Source organism: Trachemys scripta, chromosome 21, assembly GCF_013100865.1.
Source record: "Trachemys scripta elegans isolate TJP31775 chromosome 21, CAS_Tse_1.0, whole genome shotgun sequence".
NCBI classification, from domain to species: Eukaryota; Metazoa; Chordata; order Testudines; family Emydidae; genus Trachemys; species Trachemys scripta.
The window spans coordinates 16,235,217-16,258,274 of NC_048318.1; the positions used below are offsets into that span (position 1 = coordinate 16,235,217).

The window sequence follows — 23,058 nt, forward strand, 5'->3', positions numbered from 1 at the left end:
CTTGGGCAAGTAGCCTTTCTGTGTCTCAAGATCCCCAACCGTAAAATTAGAAAAACAAAGCCACCTTTGCAAAGCACTTTGAAATCCCTGAAGGGTACTCATTTGCCCACAAAAAAAGCAGCTACAGAATCAAGGCTTCATCATATCTTGGAGATAACTACATTTTTAAGGTGGAAAATAGTAGCGTAGAATGCATCAGAATAAGGTTTTTTTTTGGGGGGGGGGCGTTTTTTTTTTTTTAAAAAAACAAGCATCTCCTCCCCACGCCCTTCAGAGAGACTCCCAGAAAATATCCAACTACCAAGGTAACAAGTCTCACTCAACACACACACTGATGACTGGACTCCACAGAGTTTCACCCACCTTTTAGTAAGACATATCAGCATGGGTATACAGAGTCTGTATTTGCCTACACTACAGACCTGTAAAAATTCCAACACTGCCTCAATCTGATCTGTGAAACCGACTATGGACACATTAGTTGACATTTCCTGTTGACTCTGAATTAGAGCATCTTTTAATAAAGCTCACTTCAAAATCATTTTAAATCCATTTGCACATGTCAACATCAATGTACTCACCATTATCTACCAATTAGTAAACCAGAAACTGTTCTTTAGATAACCTAAAATCTCAGTAAAATATTCAACATGTCATTCATTTACTACAAACTGCCCTATAAAAACAAATTACTGGAACCAGCTGTCACACAGCAACAATAATCTAAGGGTACCATACATTTTAAACCAAATGACTTTTCAGAGTATTTGTGAACATCAGAATGCAGCTAAATTTATTAATGTTTTGAACTAGACATTGTATCTGCCGTTCTACTTCAAAGATGTTCATATATTTTGAAGGCATGAGTGAAGCAACTGCAAGGGCTTTTCATCCACTAGGTCTATCGAAACACTCCAGTCCTCAGGTGTTCTTGTCAAGTTACTCAACCTTAACTGAGGCACCTACCTCTTCCCAAACCAAATATTGACTCAATATGAGTAAAAGAGGTTTACATAGCCCTCTGCACTTTTATTGTGCCCACCAATAAGGTAAGTAGAAGCAAAGTCAAGTCACCTTGATTTTATTTATTTGCACTGCAATTGCACACAGGAGTCCCCATTGTGGACCAAGGCACCAAAGCATCAGGCTTGGGCCTCATTCTGATCTCAAGTTAGAGGTCCCAGAGCAGAGAACCTTCCACCAAAAATGCTCTACTCCCTACACCCAAGCGTTTTCCCCTGGGGTTTAAACGGTTTTACGAAGCTAATACTTTCAGCATAACTTTAACTTTCCCTCTGCTGTAAAAAGCACAGTAGGCCAATAGACCTTTGAAGTTTTTTGTAACTCATGGCAACTAGGAAGTTCAAAAAGCACAAATATTGACTGAATATCAATACAAAAGCTGCTAAAATAGGAGATACTGTCCTTTCCTCAGAATTTCTATCGAGTGCATAATTTTCATCCCATACAACTGTACCGTACTTCTAAGTACATGAACTACCTAGGTTACTTGTCCCTTCCACAAATCAGTTTGACAAAATTCCCCCGTTTAAATAACGCAATATTTCAATAGTCTTCCACTTAAGACCCTTTCAGTATTTTTCATTTTAATGTATTGGTTATAAATAAGCTACAGCAGACTCTGTTCAAGGGAAAAATAAGTGCTTTCACATTATGAGTAAGTAGGTTGAAAGTCTGTTCTCTGATGAACACCTTCATGATATGCAGAGAGCGCTACTAGCTGTAGAGTGTTACATTCTTTACCAGAAATTCCCAAACTAAGTTTCAATCATTGCTAATGCTTCCTCTTTCACTATATGAGACTTCAAATTATGAGACCAAAGCTAAGGCTTACATACATCCATATATCATAGGTCTACGGATATAAATTCATACATCATTTCTCCTCTAAAAATACATGAACAGAAGTGGTGGAACTACCAACTCAATATACAGTAATAAACGACCCAAACCTTTTGCAATTAAACTGAATTTCCCACACATTGCTCCCAAGGCACACAAGTCCTTCCAGCTATTGAGTAGCTAAAAATTCAACCCTCTTTCTATTGTTAGGAGAGGACAAAAATCCAACATGCGAACTGAAAGCTTCCCCTTTGATCCATGCCAATATGCCGTAGATCACATAGGGAGTCTTCCTTCACTAAAACAATATTTTCGAAATACACCAGCCAGTTTAAAAAAAAAAAAAGCAAGGTGTGGTAATCATGATATGGGATAAAAGGTGCAACTCACTTTCCCTTTGTATTGAAGTAGAACGTATTTTTAAAAAGCTCATGCTAACTATTCATCTTCAACTGAAACCACTAAAAATCCATGAATCACCAAAGAGAATTTGAAATTCACAGAGTCCCTTGGCTCCAACAAGGAAGATGTTCAACTCCCTCCAGCAGCATGCTTTGTTGTTCAGAGGAAAAAAAGAATTCACATTCCCAATGGAGATGCACTAAAATTCCCCTTCATTACCTCACACCATTTTCTTCATGGAAATGAATAGGCCCTGAATTCATGGAGTTACTGCAATAGTGTATATCCATTCTTGCCAATGGAAGCTAGCCTGGCCTCCAGTCCAAGACACTTTAATTGAAAAACCTATCATCCTTCTTCTAGTCTCAATTATTTGTTTTTATATGGCAGCCACGTAAGCCTCTAGCTACCCTATGCAAACATGATCAGAACCAAAGAATCAATGCAAGCTTGTTGTCCTTACCTTTACAGGCCCTTCAAAATTTAGCCCAGCCCCAACTATCAGATCTTTTGGCTCTGCCAGCGTTGCCAGCATTGATCTCCAGTTATGGTACGTCTACATAGTAAAAAAAAAAGTTGTTTTATCTATGGAGTTACCTTAATGTGATTGAGCATGCACCCTTATTGCCCCTGAAAATCAATGGAGATACAGTTCACAATTCTCTCAGCAGGTTACGTTCTAATCGAGGGTCCCCATTCCAGGGTCCATCACTACCAACCCTAACTTTTAGTCTGCTTCTCCCAGTAGTGCTTTTCTATGCTACCCTTTCTTCATTGTACAAAACGTAGCTTTCTGAGTAGTTATCCTCCTTTAAACTTGCTTAGGATATAATGCTTGCTAGTTGATAAGTTAGACAACAGGTTAACTACCCTGTGTACACAGGCAGTCTACAAAAATATAATTGGATCACTATTATGTTGTTCTCGACACCTCCTTTTCCCCATCACTCCACCTGCTGCATCCTCTCATTAAACAAGATTATAAGCTCTTTAGGGCAGGGGCTCTACTAGAGCTCTGTAAAGCAACTAAGACAACTAGGCCTGAATTGGCGCCTCTAGGCATTTTGGGAATATATTTAAGAAAAAAAAAAATCAAATGTCTGAAGGTTCCAGAGCAAATATTTAAGTTCGGTGTACTCAAATTCTAAATGGAGAATTATGATTTAAAGTCTGTTAAATTTATTTATACATCATATCTATGGCTTCAAAAACAGGTCAAACAGATTAGATTTATTACCATTTCTTTTACAATATCGAATTCATTCCTTAAAGCACAGAAATACACTTCTTGCATCACCGCACACATCTGCTGACTACACATCTGCATTTCAGTAGGTCAAGGTTGGTTAAGAGAACTTGATATGGTACTGTAACACTGGACTTCCCCATACACTGTATTTAAACCGACTGCTATAAATGGGATAGAGTAGAACCTCAGCGTTACCAACACCTTGGGAATGGGGCTGTTCGTAACTGAAATGTTCGTCACTCTGAACAAAATGTTATGGTGGTTCTTTCAAAAGTTTCAACTGAACATTGACTTAATACAGCTTTGAAACTTCACTATGTAGAAGAAAAATGCTGCTTTCCTTTTATTTTTTTAAAAAGACTGTTTAATACTGTTTAACACAGTATTGTCTTTGCTTTTCCACCATCTCAGCTGCTACCTAATTGCGTACTTCCGGTTCCAAATGAGGTGTGTGGCTGAGTGGTCAGTTCGTAACTCTGGTGCTCATAACTCTGAGGTCCTACTCTATGCGATTAGAAGTTATTCTTGCGATGTAGAGCCCTCGAGACAATTCCCAACCAAGGGATTGTCACTGTGTGCAAAATGGTGTGTGTCCATTTTGCAAATGTTTAGCCAACATACTGGCCTGACCACTCGTATCATTTGTCCCAATTAGGATTTTATACCAGTTATAAATTAAAAACCCAATATGAAAGTTGAGTGACTTCTCCAGGGATTGAACCGCGAATCAAGCGTCAAGCCTCAAGTAGTTTTCAGCATTTTGTCTTACATTCATTCTGATTAAGCCAGCCACAAATCCATCAGCAAATTAATAAAACAGTCAAAAATTATATGGTGCCCAGAGAAAGAACTTTTTAATATTCTGGAAATGCATTCTGGCAGAAAGATAAAAAACAACCTTTCAGATCATATTAAAATCACGTGATCCATTATGCAGCATGCAAACTGTGATAGTGTTATTTATAAAAATCAAATACAATAGTTCATGAATACTGAAAAAAATCAAATGCCAAGTTAAATGACAAATTTCAAACAGACTAAGGAAATTTGATCATAAACCAAATAGTCGCATGAAATACCATTCCATCATCAACTTTTTAATTACCAATTGATCAACATGTAGACAGTGTAACAGCTTTCAGCTTTTAATTACTGAACTATCAAAATCCCAACCAAAAAAAGCAATCTCCAGAGATGAAACTGTAATGCTTGATTATTCATTGCTACATAATGAATGATTTGTTTTTAAACAAGATGTCAACTTCCCTATGTAATCCATCTGGATGTATGACTCTAAGGCCTATTCTGTCCATACGCCTAAAATCCTCAAGTATCATCTCTCTTCCTCTCATCACACCTAGACTTCCAAGTAATTTATCAATACTGGATGGAGCCCTAGTTCCAGCAAAGAAAGTAAGTATCGTCTGCAAGCACTGCTTCTATTTCAAGTGTCTCACTGTTTCAGAAGTTAGCCACACGAAGGGGGAAAGGGGGGGAAAAAATTGCCACTGAGCAAACCTCAGTTTTGAGTTTTGTTCATTTAATCTAAGCAATGCTATTACGACGCTGAAGAACTGGGGATTGTTCGTGTCATTTAACTGCATGAACAGGGCATGGCAGTGTGTCTGGGAGAGAAAGCAAGGACCTAAATTCTTTTACCAATACACTCAAGTCAGCCAACTGTATTATAAATCACTTGTGTCCAAATCTCATTTTTTGTCACACCACCGAGTAGCACTGTAGTTCTACAATGTCATTTACAAATTTTCAGCCCAATTCAGCCAAGTACCGCCAAAATCCTAGTGAAGTCAAAGCTCGTGGGTCCAGTTTCCAAATCTGCCACTAGCCAAGTGTGAATGAGAATCACCAGGAAACCACTTCATTTTCTGTATTTCGATGTGCCCATCTGTAAATGGGTACAATACTAAGTGAACACGCTTAATGAATAGCACTAAGACAGTTCAGAATTAACTGTATACACAATACAATCAATTCATTTTCACTCCCCACGCACTTTTAGATACTAAGCAAGCCAATGCCATAGGTTTTCGTTTTTTACTGGCCTAGAACTAAAGAAACCAAAGTTTACTACCAAGCAAGGTTTCGTACAAGCTTGGCAAAACACTGCCTACCTTCTGGGCCAACAAAACACCCACATAATCCTTTGCCGAGACCATGCCTTGCATGCAGGGGGATATTTCCTAGAAACGTTCGTGTGGTAACATCAGAGGCCTAAACAGACATCAAAGGCATTCTGGAATGAATACCATAAAGGCGTAATACAATTACTACTACTTATTAGTCCATTAAAAAGCTAGCAGCAAATCACATATTTGTCCCTTTAACCCCGCTATCTATTAATGTGTCTCCCATCTACTGTTCTTTCCATATGACCTCACGAACAGCCTTCGTACATTTTGTCGCCAAATCATTACCTTATTCAGCTAAGAAAGGGAAAAATTTGCTTCAAGTCCAGTCTCAAAATACCTGCTGCTGCCACAGATCAAGTGGCCCTGAACTTAAGATTTTCCTGATAAATATATCAATGCAATACAACCACACCTCGGATTTCATTTCTATATGCAAGCCACAAGCTCAGTGCTCTAGTTCCCTTGGGAACCTACTAGCATGCATGGCCTGCACAGATTTAAAACATAAGAAATTCAGTAATCAGCGCACAAGCTATAAGCACTTGTGACAACAATATCCATCAACACGCTCACCATATTTACAACTAAATCATGGAAATACAAGCCAGTTTTCCTTTGCATGCTGTTAATCTGGACAAATGAATGCTAGATACACCAAAGGACTAAGCCTACAAAACAGTGTGTGGTGAATAAATAAAACAGATTGCATGCTGATGTGAAATGGTTAAAATCGATACAAAGGGCACAGAGGGAAGTCAACAGGAACAACTCTTGAAATGTTCACTGACCTGCAAGATCAAACAACATGAAGGTCTACTTTTATCACTATTCTAAGCTTTGCAAGCAGCACCTTCCTTACGTGCTGCAGTTTTTAGTAGCTGCAGCTTCCATTCCAGAATGCCCATATATTTCCCTGAAAAATAGATGCGAGTTGCTTCAATATCTAGCTAGTGCTGTTTACTCCCTAGGCACCTTTAATTCCTTAAAGCCTGTGAACCAATTTGAAATAAAGATACCAATTTCAGAGGCATTATTTTCACTAAAATTCCTTTTTAATAGCTTAATAAGTTGTCAAAAAAATTACCCTTTGGCAAGTTTATTCACGTGACTTTTTCCAAAGGTTTAGGGAAGAGATTATCTAGCCAGTTTTCTATTAACCAAGCTTTGAAAAATAATATTTCTTTAAATTGATTTTTTTGCGCACTCCAAAAAAAAAACAAAAAAACAAAAAAACAAAAACAAGAAGTTTATTAAAACCTCAAAAGCATATTGGACTTAAATCTTCAACGAAGACCAATGCCTTGGATGTGGGTCAAGAAATGTGTTTAAAAATAACAGTTATGTTTGAAAATGTCCTAAAGGTTTTCCTTTCTCAGTGAATTTAGTGCTGGTGAAAGGTGCAAGATTTGACAGCCTTCAGCACCCTAGTCCAGAGGCAGTGGTTAAAAAAAAAATCTCTACCACTTCTCTTAAGCTTTGCACATTGAAAAACATTTCTCTTGAATTTCAGTATGTGACCCTTATACACCGGGGCAGTCTTCCGCGATCCTCTTGGAAGAAAGTCACATGACGTTTAAATATCCTGTTGTAAGAAAAGATCAGTTGGCCAAATTGAAGCGACTCCTTATTTGATTGCAGGATCTATACTCGTTCATGTTGACAACTCAGGAGCCTAAATTTAATTCATTTTGGTTATTTGGACTTTTACCAATGATAATAAGAGTGCTGTCATCCAATGCTTTGGGTAGTCTTGACTATCTTAAAAACACACTTAAACATACCTACCAGATCCTCCATATCAAATCAAGTAACCCAGCAACACCACCAACTTAACAGACTATGCCGAAGCCAGGGATCAGCACTGTCCAGCAAGACCTCGAACACAAGCAGAGTTGAGACCCTCTTCCTGGAAAAGGCCAGGCCCCTAACCTTGAATTAAATCATCAGGAAACCAATGCAGCCCTCAGATACCTGTAATCATTTTTGGGGATAGGGTAAGCCAAAGGAATCAGGACCAACTGCTATCAAGGCGGCTCCCTGGTTCCAAGTCTCCACCTGGCTGGGTGGGAAGAGGTCTAATGAGTTTTTCCTCCCTGAAGGTGGTATTCCCACTGCTGCTGGGGCCAGGCCACTGTTCATAGCTTCAGGTTCAGACAAAGCCCCTCCGCCCAAACTAAGCACGGTCCCCACCCCGCTTCACCCAGAGGGGGATTGTGGGAAGGCACTGGCAAATATGATATAGAAGATTAGGACTTTAAGGGCTGAGCTTCCCAGACAGTCTGAGCGGGGCCTTATGTTACATGCAGCCCCTTGGAACTGAACAGGTAACAAAACAGAATTCTCCCAAGCACCTTAAGCACTGAGCAATTACAGACCACTACACTAAGCACAGTTCCACTGGAATTATTCTGGCAGGGAATAAGATTTACCCATTGTACCAGAGCTAAGAAACTATTAACATTTGCCAATTGGTAACAGGTGCAAAGCGTTATTTTAAAAATACAGTCAACAAAATAGTAAAAACCCCAACATATTTTGAGCAGAGAACAATTTCAAACACTTCCTATTCAAAGTTTCTGAAAAGAATCCAAAACAAAAAACCTACATATAAAATTCCAAGGGCATAAAAACTGTGTGAAACTTCCGACTGGAAGACCACCCATGTGTGGGAAAAAACCCTGAAATTTATGTCTCATTTTAAGTCTGTTCCAGAATGCAACCTTCATTATGGAAGCACCGCTGTAATTATTAATGGAAGTCAGGTTACCTTTTAATCCACTAAAATATATAAATAGTAGCAGTCTTTAAATCTGCACTACAATCACTAGGCAAGTCTTCCCAGGCAGCTCTCCCCAATGTGTGTCTCACGCCACATCTGCAACACTCCTCCTCTTCCAGTCCTCTTGTGCGGTTGACATACATACCTGAATGCCTGACTGAAGGAATTTGTCTTCATTTGAGACCAAGAAAAATTTCAGCCCAGATCCTCAACACATTAGAGTTAACGCAAATCCACGTATTCTTGCTTCCCCTTTGCATTGTGGCATGCACACTTAAATCTCAGCATGTTTCAAAGTTTATTTTGGACTTAAAAATAAGTGATATGACACCTACACCCCATTAAGTCATTTTCATCTGTGGGAGAAGAGAACACAACATTTTAAAATTCCCCAGGCAAGAAACGTAAGACTATCAAGGGGCAATAAATCATCTAAGGAAGTCCCTCTCCTCACACAGGAATCACACCAATAGACCTATTCAGTATCTACACACGAAATGCTATCCAGTTGCAAAGCCAAGAGGAAGACAGCAGTATTTAACATGGCCTATGTGGCTCACAATGTTGTACTGTGTATTTATCTGGTTGTGTCAACTTACTTAATAAGATTCCATTTGCAGAAAAGAGGGCATGGCCGAGAGATTCATTATGCAACCGTGCACTCAGCACCCTCCTGGGGCAATTTAAAAGCCGCACCTTTGGTTCTGCTATAAACCCTCCTTTTTATTAGGCTCAAATTATATTTCTGTTTAGCAATAAATGAACTGGCTAGAAGTGGGTGTTACGTGTCTCACTCACACTAGGTTCTACCTCTGCGCCCTTCAATCTCTCAATGTAGGTGATATTACTCTAAGTTCTGGAGTGGGGAATAAAATTGGCAATGGACAGAAAAAGCAATCACTTACCTGCTCTTTATAGTCAGTGGACAGCAACTGGCAGTTATGGATTTAAAAAAAAAAAAAATGCATGAAATTTGTACATCCTGTTTAAGAGATTATGTAAAGCAATTCAGAGTAGTTAAGAACTTTAAATCAACTTAAAAGCAGTTACTGTGGACAGAGCTTATGAGGCTCAGCTTAAGAGTCACATTAACCTGGCAGAAAAAAACTCTTTAAAATGAGTAATGTTTCTTTCACATTTCACTCACTTTCAGCATCAGAAGGAGAAGGGGGCGAGGAAAGATCACGGGTTTTGGCATGAGATGGCAATCATGGAATCACAACCTTAGAGATATAGCTTCTTAAGAACTAAGCAAAAGGCATTAATCTGAGCAATGGGTGAGCTATTAGAACACTGAGGTCAAAAAGGATAATTCTTCAAATGAAGTTAATTTCCTCCTTAAGAGATTTCTGGAGTTTTGTAAGTAATAAAATAGTAGTGAGTAAGCAGTAAGATAATGCACCAGCCTCAACAAAAGAGTTTTAAAAAGACAAAAAAGGAGTTGGATGAACTCTGCCATATTTCTACCTAATCTGGGGTAAATTTTGGCATTGATACTGGCCAGAAATGAGTTGCATCATCACATAGAAGGGAAGCGGTGTGCCACTTGCCCCAAGTCATGCTATGTGCAAGACAGGGCCATCCGTCCATCCTTCACATATTAGCCAGAGTTGGAGTCCACCCATTCTCTTCTCCCACATTCAAGGAACGTAGAGGCACCTACCACAGGTGAGGTGAAGTGAAGTTTTGTGTAGCTGTTGGAAAGTTCAAGAAATGCCAATGACATGTCAGCATGATGCCGTATTAGGCCTGAGTTAAACTCTCACTCATCAACTGCAAATGAAGTTTGTAAATTTAATTCCAGACCCCCTGCTGGCTAATATGCACTAAGGAACCAGACACAGTTTCTCTGGACTTTGCAAATCATACTAAAAACTAGGGTGACAAAAATTAATCTGCCTAAAGAACTGGAGTTGCTTTTAGGCTGACCTAGATTCCCACTGCTCTCACAGAAGCATTTCCTATACTAATCAGCTTTTTGTTTTGTTTTATTTCCTGCCCCCTGGAAAAAAAAATTGTGCTTACTCCAAACAATTCTAGTCCAACTGCTCCACAAGAACGCTGAAGTTCAATAAAGCCGACAGTCAGTCAATGAAAAGCATTAACAGTTCCGATGCTTGTGGATCAGATTTCTACTTAACTCTGTAACCCCAAAAATCTTAATTAGACAGTATTCAGAAAGCAATAATAATGCCGAATGGCACTGCTCAGTATTAAGCAGCATTATGAAATTACTCTGAAGTTTTTTTCCCCTTCTCCATTAAGACAGGAAGATAGATGTGGGCATGAATGTTTTAAAGAACTGCTGACACCTCAAAAACTGCCATACGTTCTATTTAAAAACAGCTTGCATAGTACAAGGAATCTCTTCTCCCTTCATCTCCATTACAGATAGGTTTTTTTTTAACCCACACAGTTTTTTTAACCCACACAGCTCACCCACTCCTACAGTTGGTCATCCACTGAAGCCTTTTGACATCACAACCATGTTCATATTACCAATTAGATGTCAGAGGGTTAGGGATGGGGAGCGGGGGTAGGATCGCAGAAGCAGATGAATTTAAGAATCAGAGCTTGTTTTCATTTGAAATCTCACAACAATAAGATACACAAAAGACAAGCCAGAGCAGCAATTCTCTAAGAAGGGATATTTTGGAGCTTAACTGTAATGAATCCAGTTAGAATTGGCAGACTAACCTTTTCAATGACTCAATGCACAAATGTTATATCCTGTACATTAATATACCATGATTTTATTCAAGAAATGAGATTTGTCTAACATCAGCTTCATGTCTTCACTGGCTTATTGGTGGCATCCTATGAAAGAAATGCTTAACTGAAGCCACAACAAGACTGCTTGAATACCCCGCTCATAAAGCAACCAGTCCTATCTGCAATATCCACCAAGAAATACCGTTTGACATCACCTTAAGCTTCAGGAAAACAAAATATTGGTCTTTCTTCTAAAAACTTCAACCAATTGAGCTAATCCATATAGAATGCTTAAGCAAATACAACTGTGTAACCGAAGACACCGTTTTACATCGGCAAAGGAAACACTGACATGACGTTGAATGTTTTGATGCTAAAGAACATTGCAAAGAATAAAACTGGCAGTCTACGTGCCCTCAGCAGACATAATAGAAGGTCAAACAAATGGAAGTTCATGTAAAAGAGACAATCTTGGTGAATAAGCTATAAATAACAAGAGCCACTAGCCTTTTCCTCCCCAATTCAGCTCAGTCATACAGTTTCAGCTACTGTTTATGGATGAAGAGCGACTGTTGCCCAAAAGTTATCCCATGATATATTATGGCAGCTGAGGGAAAAAATAGCTTTTTTAAAAGCCACATGCCTTTTCAAGGTCACAGATACATCAGTGTCACTAAATGCATTTAAGAAAAGGATTACAGCAATAAAAGGTGTCTAGTGCAGGTTCTACCTCTACATTCAGAGTTAGGTACAAACCCCAGTCTACTCCCAGGATATGGATTAAAGCGGGAGAAAGTCATTCGTTTCACCTTTATTTTAATGTATTCACCTCCGAGCAAACGTGAAGCAAATCTGTTCTATTTAACAGGAGATTGTTTGAAGGCAATTTACTTTCTGGCCTAATTGTAGCCAAATCTTATTTAGCAATAACTCCAATTTTAGAGCTTAACACCACAGATATTTTAAAGGACACATTTTCCTAGGAGGGAGGCTGCCTCATTTAAAAAAAAACAAAAAAGCAGCAACAAGCCACTTCTCTTGCTCCATCCTATTGCTCTGATCTTTTGATGCTGTAGACAGACTTATTTCTAAATTCCTGAATGGGGGCTGGGAACAGTCACTTGATGCTTAACATTTCCTCATTTCAATTATGCTTCTTCTGAGAACACACATGCTGTAGATACCTAGTACAGACGACACTTCGAGGACTCAGATGCCAGGCAATGGAAGAGGATGCTTTTGTCCTCTAGCTCATGGGTAGAAATTTAACCCAAACTGCCGAGGAGCAACAGTCCTCAGCCAACCGCTATTCAAATTAATGGGGATTTGGGGAAAGTGTGCCAACTTCTGTGCAGATGTCTCAAATGGAGCATATTGTCTACCAAGTGACTGGAATTATAAAGCTATACTTCTTGGCCAGCTAACTGTGCTGTTCTCAAATGAAATCTGAAGAGCTCTGCCCCAGGTCTTCACTCATCTCAAGGTTTATGTTTTGCAGTAGGGTTTAGGAAGTTTTGTTTTAATGCACAGAAAAAAAAAAAAAAAAACAAACCCACAGAAGCAAACTTTCAAACACCTAGAAATAGCTTGAAGGATGCAATTTAAGTTCCATTCTGGATGAGTCCTTATCTCACAGATAAGGTGCTAGAAGGGGATACAAAGAGATCTGAGATGTCTGTAAAACATTGGGGCAGAGCTACAGTCCAAACCCAGAGGGCTCTTATGTCCATCAATACTAGTGATTGAATTCTGAGTGCAGAGTGCTCACTTCCATCCAGGAGAGGTATACTTAATGCCCCTAAAGGAAATCCAATCCCCTAACTCACTGACACTGGACACTCCACCCTTGAAGATTACCACCTATTACTTGTGTTTCTCTAAAAGAAAATGCAAAAATACACTTTGCATCATCATCTCCCTGCGTGGCTAGAATCAGTGATTATTAAGAGTGATGTGATGACCAGGCTGGTATTCTAGCTCTTCGGAAGGAACCTCTAATTCCCCATAGCATTATGCAGCTATATGTGACTGGAGTCTTGAGGCAGGACGTGCGCTTATTCGCCGACTGACTTCATGAAGAGTCAAGGAGATCCAAGGCGATCTCAGTGATTTTTTCCTTCAGTATTATTCCCCTGCCCCATTCGCACGCGCGTGCTCAGGTTTGTCAGGGAGTGGGCTGAAAACGGTGGATGTTTAAGGAAGTTTAATACAAATCAGTTACAACGCTGATGTTTAGGCACGGACTGCCAGCACCTGGAGGCAATTCCCACCAGTAACACAGATGTAGCAGCAACACCCCGTGACCCTAACTTTGCAACTGCGAATATCTTCTCTTTGATGAGGATCAGAAAACTCGAGAAGGTGGTTGTGTTTGTTTTTTTTTTTAAATCAGGGAATCCACTTTTTGAAGAACCCTCCATCCTGGTAACTCCCTACTCATGTTGAGACAAGCAAACCATGCTTCGGTACTGTAAGTGCAATCTGTCCCTGCCCCCAACATCACGCCCTGAAACGCTGTTTTTACCCGTGACAGATCTGGCTATGCTGCAATGCCACAGAGAACAGAAGGTGAAGTGTAGACCAAAAAAAAAAAAAAAAAAAATCAGTTTCTCTAGCTAATACAAGAATCTCTTCTTCCCCATCCCTGAGGGAAGCTCAACATGTGACTCACTGTTCCAGGCGTCCAATAAAAACAGCTGTGAAACAAAAGTTATTTTACAATCAGGAGTGTGTTGAATTACCAATTAATTAACTGCTTTTTCTGTCTTTAAAGTTTCCATTGTTTAGTCAAAGATTTCCGAAAGAGAAATGGAAGCTATGTGCTCTCTCCACTCTAAAGAGGAATCAGATTGGTAATCTAGAACTGCAGGTTCTCAACTCAATTTCTTACCCAACTTCCAAACAGAACATCTAAAGACAAGTGGTTTCAATCACGTACAGCTAAGGGTCTGTTTTCCCCTCAGTATGTCCACTCGACTTCCACTGGCACTAACAGAAAACCTGGAGGGTGGACAGCTTATTGTCCAGAAAAAAAAAATCCAGAAAAATTATAGATAAGATGTTAGAATGGTAAAACAAGTCAAACTGCATTCACAAATGCCATTTCCACTGATCATGAACCAAAAGCCTGAGAAAGTTGCTTAACAGGCTACTGCTAGTATTACTGCAATACAGAAAAGGGGCATTGCTAGTATTAAACACAAAACTAACCATGTCAGAACACGGCACTTGGGCTAAACTAATCTGAACGTCTTCAGTCCAGAAAACAGGCATTAAAACAGCTACTTTTTAGTCACATAGAAGCAAGCGTTTCTACTGAAGTCAGTCAATAAGCTCTTCCAATTAAGCCTCCAATTCCTAGACAATATGCCATTTCTTCATTCCCATTGTGCAGGAGTGTAAAGATGGCATTTTTTCATCTCAGTATTGAGCTCCTAATAAAGACTGGTTTTGCTGTTTATGAGTTTATCTTGAGAATTCAACATTCTCAGGGAATTTCCTTCACTAAAGTTCTAGTCAAATTACAGTTTTTATGATTTAGTTTAAAAATGTACTGCACATGTACAATAAGAGTTGGTCCAGCAGACATTCTGGCTTATGTGCCACTACTTGCTTGAGCAGTCTCACTGACTAGCAGGTTCTGGCTATATATTACCAGAATTTCCCAGTATGCGGTGGTCCCCCAAGGCAGGCAAAATCCACACACAGCAGCAGCTGCATGAAGGGTGGAGTTTGGACCCCACCATGAAAGCTGGTTGTGTCCACAGCAGGAGTTTGAGACAGGAGGAGAGAATAACCCGAGCCGCCTCATTCCCTGGAGAAACCCCACATGCCCTGCCATGTGGCCTACTCACCCGCTCCTAAAAAAATCAGAGATTTGTACTCACTTTCAGCTGCTGCATAAAACAATTTGGTAAAAGATTTAAAATGCAGCACAACAAGCCAGCCCAGCAAACTTAACTGACTTTAAATGAGTGGGAAAAAGAGAGAGAGAGAGAGAGAGAGACACACACACACACACACACACACTCTCTCTCTCTCAAAGTACTGGAAAAATAATTGGTGAGGACCATGTGTGCACAAACCACAAATGTATCCAAGTATCAGAATGCGACCTGCCATATCCACTTGTAGCTTCCAGGTGAGGAGTTCCCCCAGAATGGCCAGGCTTGACTAATGTATCTGACCAAGCCCAACTGGAATATCACCAGGGGGACCAACACCCATCTGCTCCTCTTAGAAAGATGGCCCTACTATTTCAATTGTAAACTTGTGACCAAAACCACGTAATGCTTTGTTTCCAAGGCAAACCTGCTGCATGTCAAAAGACTATCCCTCCCACACCCCCATGTTCTCCCCACCTCTTCCGACGCAAAACTGAAGCCAGCTGCACCAAAGTCTCTGAGCCAGCCCTGGAAGACCTTCAAAGAAAGTTCTGCAATGGAACCTCCCATTAACCACAACAGCAGCTGTTGGCTGGAGCATGCAATTAAACCAGTTACTTTTTCAGAGCTTTACGAGATTTAAACAAGTAGGTACAACTTGTAATTGCAACATTCCAGCTAAATTCTCTCCCTTTTATTGCAGGTCTCTGAACAAAGACCGTTTATTCAGTGCTGGTGGTTCTGCAACACTGGAGAATTGTATACAATGCTCCGCAAGGAAATGACTACAGAGTTCTCTGTGTAATGTCCAGTTACACAGAAAAGATACAGATTACTGTCCAGCTTTGCTTGTATCCCTAAACCACTGCATAAATGTTTACTTATGTGGCTGGAATCCAGCCAGACTGAATGCTTTAAATTTACAGTCCGCTTGCATATAGGACCTTTTAGACGTCTGGTAAAATCCTATCCCCAGAAACAAAAGAAGGTGCCTAACTTTTGTATACAGTCGGAGAAGGAGTTCTGGGACACCCTGAAACATTCTACCATGTTTGGCTCAAAATGAAAGACATATCCAAAGAATTGTAAAGACACTTTAAAAAGGTAAATTACCAGCATCTGCACTAGTCAGTGCCAAACACATGCATAATGCTACCAGAAAGTTACTAGGAAAAGTTATTTTTAATCAACAAAACAGGCTGGTAAGAGCACTTAAATAGGCTGAAGAGGCAGCATGGCTGGTCTAAAACAAAAATGGATTCTGTTGGGCCTGGCCTCAAGGTCTGATCCATTTTTAGATCCAGCAATAGGGTAGAGACTGTCTACATACTGCTGCCCCCCTGTACCATGTTCAGAAATCTGGCACAGCCCAAAGGAAACAGCACTAAGCCATCTTTATTTACTGAGTCAGTTGTTTTATGTAAAGTGTTTATTTAATTACACAACCAAAAAAGAAAGTCAGTCAAACAAACATCTGCAAAAGATCAACACTAGAAACTGATGAAGACTGCTGCTTGAAGAAGGCACATATCTATGCTCTGGCTTAAGGGTACAACAGCCTCCCCAAAAACAAGAGCAGCAGCAGCTCTTCCTGAGTTGTACAGTTGTGTCCAATATTGTCACTGGTTAAAACTAATTAGTGAGATGAAGGTGCTAGTGACTAGCCCCCATCTCACCATACCTTTTGTACGTGAAGCCTGGTTGATTGGTATTATTCTTCCTGCCCTTCAGAAGAGGTCATAGGGCTGGTCCACACTAAGCCCCCAGTTCAAACTAAGATATGCAACTTCAGCTATGTGAATAACGTAGCTGAAGTCGAAGTATCTTAGTTCAAACTGAAAGGTACTTACCGCGGGTCCACACGCGGCAGGCAGGCTCCCCCGTCGACTCCGCCTACTCCTCTCGCAGAGCAGGATTACCGACGTCGATGGCGAGCACTTTCGGGATCGATTTATCGCGTCTAGACAAGATGCGATAAATCGATCCCAGAAGATCGATTACTTGCCGCCGAACCAGCGGGTAAGTATAGACGTACCCTTAGTAATCCCACTGGTGATTAGGTTCCTAAACCTAATGTCATGTTTACAACCACAGCTCAAGCACCTTGAATGAGCCCATATCACAACCAGAATGGATAGTTGTATTTTCTTTGCCAGCCTCTCCTTTGCAACTTCACTCAAGTGTTTGCATATCATGCAGACCACTCAGAGCCAGAAACTCTTAGTATATTTTTTCACGCCAAGTGCTCAGCTCAGTCCCAGTGAAACACAGTGGAGAGTAAGATTACTTCCCCCCCTTGCAGACAAAGGCTCCTTACAATCTCGCTCTATATTTACAAGAGTCTGCTTAACCCATATTCTCAGTGGGATTGTTGACCAGTCACGTTAGATCATTGACATCTGAGCAGATCTTTTTGCTGGTCCGTTGCTCACAGGGCTTATCTGTCCTGGCTAAGATGTAAAACTCAAGTCCTGACCCTTCTTGTCATTAGATATCCCACTGCATTCTCGTACAGGTATAACTGTTAACCCCCTGATTTGCAGCGTTGTAGCTGTATCAGTCCAAAGCTATTAGAGACACAAGGTGGGTGAGGTAATATCTTTAATTGAACCAACTTCTGTTGGTGAAAGCTTATCTCTTTCACCAATAAGAGATATTACCTCACCCATCTTGTCTGTTAACTCTGGAGGTCAGACAAGATTCCAGTTTGGGCAGTTATACTCTGCCTTGCTAAATTCCCCCAGTGGTTGGAGTTGGAATGTTATTCTGTCTAAACTACCACGTAGTATATTACTGTGTACTGTTCCACACCTGCTTGTTCCACCCCAGGACTGACTGCAGTTCAGTGCTAGCTGAAGTCATTCCTGTATTCTTTTCCTATTTCGAGGAGAGAGGGTGAAACTTACTTATGCGTAAAGCACTGAGACCATCAGATGAAAGGTGCTGAAGAAATACACAGATTCATCATGGTATTAGACTATTTTATACCAAGTCTTAACACTGCCTAGCCCTATAGCAGTTACGTGTTTGATTCATTCAGCACAGCCATTACACCATGCTCCAAAGCACACCCCAATTACAGGATTCCACCAAGACAGCGAGATAGCAATATCACCGTATTGTACCTTGCCCAGCACGGCAGAAAGGACCTATTTAACCCTAGAGTTAGGAGACAGAAAGGCACGCAAAGCTATGCAATTATTACCAAACAAGTATTTACTACCATGGCATGGATTCTCTTTCCCGGACGTACTGAAACTTCATTATTGCATATTAATTGCTTTTAAAGGTGCTAGGGGGAGGAGGGAGAAGTGAGGAAAACATTTCTGGGGTTTTAAGAAAACTTGACATAAATTCAGCCAATGGAGAGTGTCTAGTGCTTTACCCCTTGCCTCGGATAATCAAACTTTTAGTGGAGATTAATGACCGCCAGGCTCCAAGTAGCAAATTATCCGTTCTGCAACAGTTACCGCTGTGTGGTGCTCTCCAGTCTGTCATTGAGTAATACCCAATGTACAGGTCAGTCACATCCCTTTTAACTGAAGAACTGCAGCATTCAGATCCCTCATTTTCATGTCTTTTCAATTGCTCCTAATGCTGCTATATTTTAATTCAGATTGTTATGTCTATTAGCTGGGCTCCATTTACCCGGCTTGCCGTGTAGTAGCGCGGTACAAGCCTTTCGTTTAATAAAAAAGTTTTTTTTTTTAAATGGCGATTCTAAGCAGGAGATGAGGCATTAAGAGTTTGAGATGCAGAAAGAGGGAATGAGATACTGTGTATTCAGAGCCACGTTATGAAAGCATTTTTATTTTAGCTCAAGTATTGTTTAGTGATCCAATTCTCCAGCTCCAACGACTGAACAATTCACTGTGTGTGAAACTAAAACCTAACAGGTATGAGCAAGAGCACAAGCGAACTCCATGATCCCATAAAACCAGAGCCCATTTTACAATGTCATTTTTGAAAAGGACAAAAATCCATCTGGCAGCAAAACATCTTAAAAACCTTGAACACAGTGCAGTAATTGCATAAATACCTGAGCGTCTGAACATATTGAGTGTTGGCCTCTGCCTGCTGAGAGCCATGCCAAAGTGACATCTCTGTTTCCCTACCCTTAAAAAAAACACACACACTATCAGCCAATGGCACATTCCCTTCCTTTCCCCCCACCCCCTTCCCCCAACAAGCAGGCACTTACATCTATGGAACAACTGAGCTAAGAGGAGGGACTGGAACTCAAATTAGCACTTCCTCCAAAACAATGCGTTTTAAAATGGCACATTCATAAAGTAACTGCCATTGACCTAACTGGTAGGCAGACGGCACAGGATGGCGGCCTTGCTCTGGAGAGCATTCCTCGTTCAAAGAAGGTATGTCAAGTCAGAATAATGAACTGAAAGTGACACCAGTTTTCTTCCCCCACTGCCTGACCAAGAGGGCCACTGGGGAAAACATGTACAACATACATATGAATAAAGCTCTTTGTTGGAGAGAACTGCCTGCTCTTTTATTCTCCACCTCCCCCTTTCGTATTAGTTAAATTCAAAAGATCACTCAATGACTCTCTTGTTCCTCCAAAATGTCCCAGTCAAATAACGCTAGCTCCTCTTGTCACACAAGTCAGTGAATGAAGCCTTGTGCGTCTCCAGTGACACACTGTAAATATAAAGTGGCATTAATGAGGGATATTTTATCAAAGCCAGACGCAAGTGCAAGTCCCTCCTGTGGCTATTCAGTTCAATGCAGAAGAAACGCAACAATAGCTCGGCAGCACTTGGTAGAATACGTAGCCCAGAATACAAGCTTGTCAAGCCTCTGCAAAAACGCTGTGGCACAGTCCTGAGGAAGTTGCCCCAAATCACCCACAAAATTGTCAGCTGAGAGTCCAATTATAGCTTGAAGTTAAATCATACAGCTTCCCTGTAAAGCAGGAGCAATTTTATAGAGCCAGAAAGGCTTGGGCAATCCCATTTTAGCTGGGTTAAATTAACATCCATTTAATCCAAAACAATCGCCATGGGAAAAGCATCTAGTCTGAATGAAAGACATATTATGTTACACTGAAGAACTCCTTTTAACAAGGCTCCCATTAGCCACAACAGAAAAGAAAATGGAAGCACCTAAGTTCTACTTCGATACCAACAGGTTTTCGACTCTTCACTACAGACTTTCTGGCTTCCCAATTCATCATCGGGGTATCCTTTCTGAGGCTGCACTGACAGACGCCTGCCTTTGCAGCATATGGCCCAGACTTATTTAGCACTTTCAATTACAACAATTCTATGAACAAAGAATTCTAGAAACCACACAGAAACCAATTACTTTTAAATGTGAACACTACTTGATAGCCAGTCAGACCCATAAAACACACAAGAGCAAGAAGCTGCTTCCATGGTAACCAGTAACAGAATTTTCATGTCACTGACACGCACTGTCGAGCCCACAATTCCTTCTTTACTAGTCACTATATATCCCCTTTTAAGAACAGCAATTTCATATAGCAAAATATTTATAAATAAAGCAGTTACTACTTTCACCATTCATTCAACAAGCAAGCTTAACACTCAGATGTAGCCCATTACTTTACTCTCCATAAAGCAACCCTATGTATTTCTCATTTTTGATCTAAAGGAAATATCTGTGCCCAGTCTCTTCAGCAGCCAATGTATTGCTGCCTCTATTATTCACCAGTTTTCAGATCCTCACGTGCACCCAGGTTTTAATGACACAGGGACTTTCACAATGCAGTAATCCAAAGATGCTCTTTCAGGAATATTTTATTAAGATCATCAAAACTTGGACATCACAAAGAAGGAACCTCGAACAAATCCAGGTTTGCCAAACCAATTTATCTACCCACTCATAAATTAAAGATTTAGCGATTCACACAAAGCTTTCAGTGGAAGAAAAATGAGACCAAAAATCTCATTTTATGCACCCGATACACATTTAGTCTATAAAATAAATGGCTCGGAGGAAATAGAGCACTTTTTAAAAATGCTTTGCGTGGAATAATCCTCTCAAGGGCTTGACCTAGCACATTACGATTTACTCCGCTGCATACTATTTACATAATTGTGAAAATAACTGGTAAAACCAAAACATCAGCGCGAGAAATTCTAGAAGACACTTTTTAGCAGCCAGAGAACAACCTTCAGGCCACAACACAGCTAAACATTCTTTCTGAGATACGGCAATTTTTATTTTTATTTTTTGCTACTTGTTGCTGCTGATGTCACTGTGATCATCGGTTCTCTGCACAAGGGATGTTCAATCTGATCTAGTCCACACATGTATTTATTTAGGGAGGTATGGGTGAAAAGGAATCGGCAAACAGCATTATCTGAAGCAGTGCAAAGAGTGATCTGACGGTGAAATGATTTGTCTCTCTCCCTTTTGTTATTGAAAGCAAATACTGCCCTCTTCATTTCCAATCTTGCCAACACTCACAGGCGCTGCTGTTGGAAGAGAAAAATGTTTGCAATAGAGGGAAGGAAATAAAATCCCCTTCTAGTTACAACACGCAGCTAGCCCCTGTAACAACAGGGCTGAGACTCCCAACACTTGATCTGAACTAGTCCTTCCAATCTCCACGTCCCTGCAAGATTTAGAGAAGCAGGAGGCTGTCCGGGAGTCTGCAAGCCCAGGAGGCGGCAGACTGGCTGGATTCAAAACACTGATAGGGGCTGAGATTTGTAATTCACACAATCGCGGCTTGGCCGACAGGGAGGCAATGGGGGGAAGAAACCTGCCCTCCCCAAACCCCGGCCCCCCAGCACGGCTGCTGAAGGGAGAAGCACAAGGAATCAGGGCCTGGGGAAGAAGCCGGAGCCAAGTCACGGGGGGCAACTTCTGCTTTGGGAAGCCAGACAGAGGGGAACCGCAGCCAGCCCCGAGATGGCCCTGCCGGGGGGCAGAGCAGCGGGGGAAGGAGAGCAGGAGAGGGGCTATGGGGTGGGGGGGGGACCGCCCTGCTGGGGGTTGCAAGGGGAGAACTGGGGGGCGGGGGAGCTGCAGGGGTCCGGCAGGAGAACTACAAGGGGGTGGAGAAGGGGAGCTGTAGAATAAAGTGGGAGCTGTAGGGGATGCAAGGGGCGCTATAGGGAGCACTATGGGGGTGCAAGGGGGATCAGGGGGTCAGCAGGGAGCTAGGGGGTGCAGCGCGGAGCTATGTAGGGGGTTATGGGGGTGCAGTATGGGGGTTGGTGCGCAGCAGGGGGCTATGGGGGTGCAGTATGGGGTTGGTGCGCAGCAGGGGGCTATGGGGGTGCAGTGGGGAGCTATGGGGGTGCAGTATGGGGTTGGTGCGCAGTAGGGGGGTTATGGGGGTGCAGCGGGGGCGCCCCCCCACCCCGGCGCCTGGGACGCAATGGGGCCGGAGCCCCCCCGCCCTACCTCTGGGGACGAGCGCGGCGGCGGCGAGCAGCAGCAGCAGCGGGAGCGGGAGGATGCCGGGGGCCCCGCCGCCGCCGCGCCCGGAGCAGCCGCTGGGCTCGGTCCGACTCGCCATGTCCGGGCACCTGCTTCGCTCTGCCAGCACCGCCCGCACCTAGCGATCGAGCGCCCGCTAATGAGATGCGCCGACGTCACCGCGGGGCGGGGCAGGGCGGCCTGCAGTCCCGCCCCTCTCGGCGCCTGCTGGCGGGATGCTAATGAGCCCAGCCATGGCCCCGCCCCGCCCCGCGACAAGGGAACGGGGGTAAAGTCTCATCTCCAGCCTGGGGCGCATCGGCGGCGGGAGAGGTGAGGCTACTGCTCACCTGAGCCAGGTGTCCGGGGGAAGAGGGGGGAGGAGGAGATGGGCCAGCTGCCACAGGCCTCCCCGCTGTCCCCTACCCCAACTCCCTCCTTGCTATGGCCCCAGCACCCCTACCAGCCCCCCCATCCATCCACCCTCCCCCTATGTCACCTGCTGCAGCCCCGACCCCCAGATCCACCTGGTGCATTTCTCCCCCCCCCCGCACACCCCATCATCCCCCCATCTACTGCATCCTCCTTCCCCTCACAGTACTCCTA

The 23,058-nt window shown here is 42.1% G+C and overlaps 1 protein-coding gene across 5 annotated transcripts in view; it reads right to left on the reverse strand.

The window, feature by feature from the left end:
• Positions 1-22,603, reverse strand: part of CADM1 (cell adhesion molecule 1) — a 290,909-nt gene extending 268,306 nt beyond the window's left edge. For all 5 annotated transcript variants that reach the window (XM_034754862.1, XM_034754861.1, XM_034754860.1 and 2 more), the window contains exon 1: positions 22,438-22,603. In XM_034754862.1, coding sequence (XP_034610753.1) covers positions 22,438-22,552 — 115 coding nt within the window. In that variant the 5' untranslated portion in view covers positions 22,553-22,603. The remainder of the gene's footprint in view (positions 1-22,437) is intronic.
• Positions 22,604-23,058: the final 455 nt, after the last annotated feature.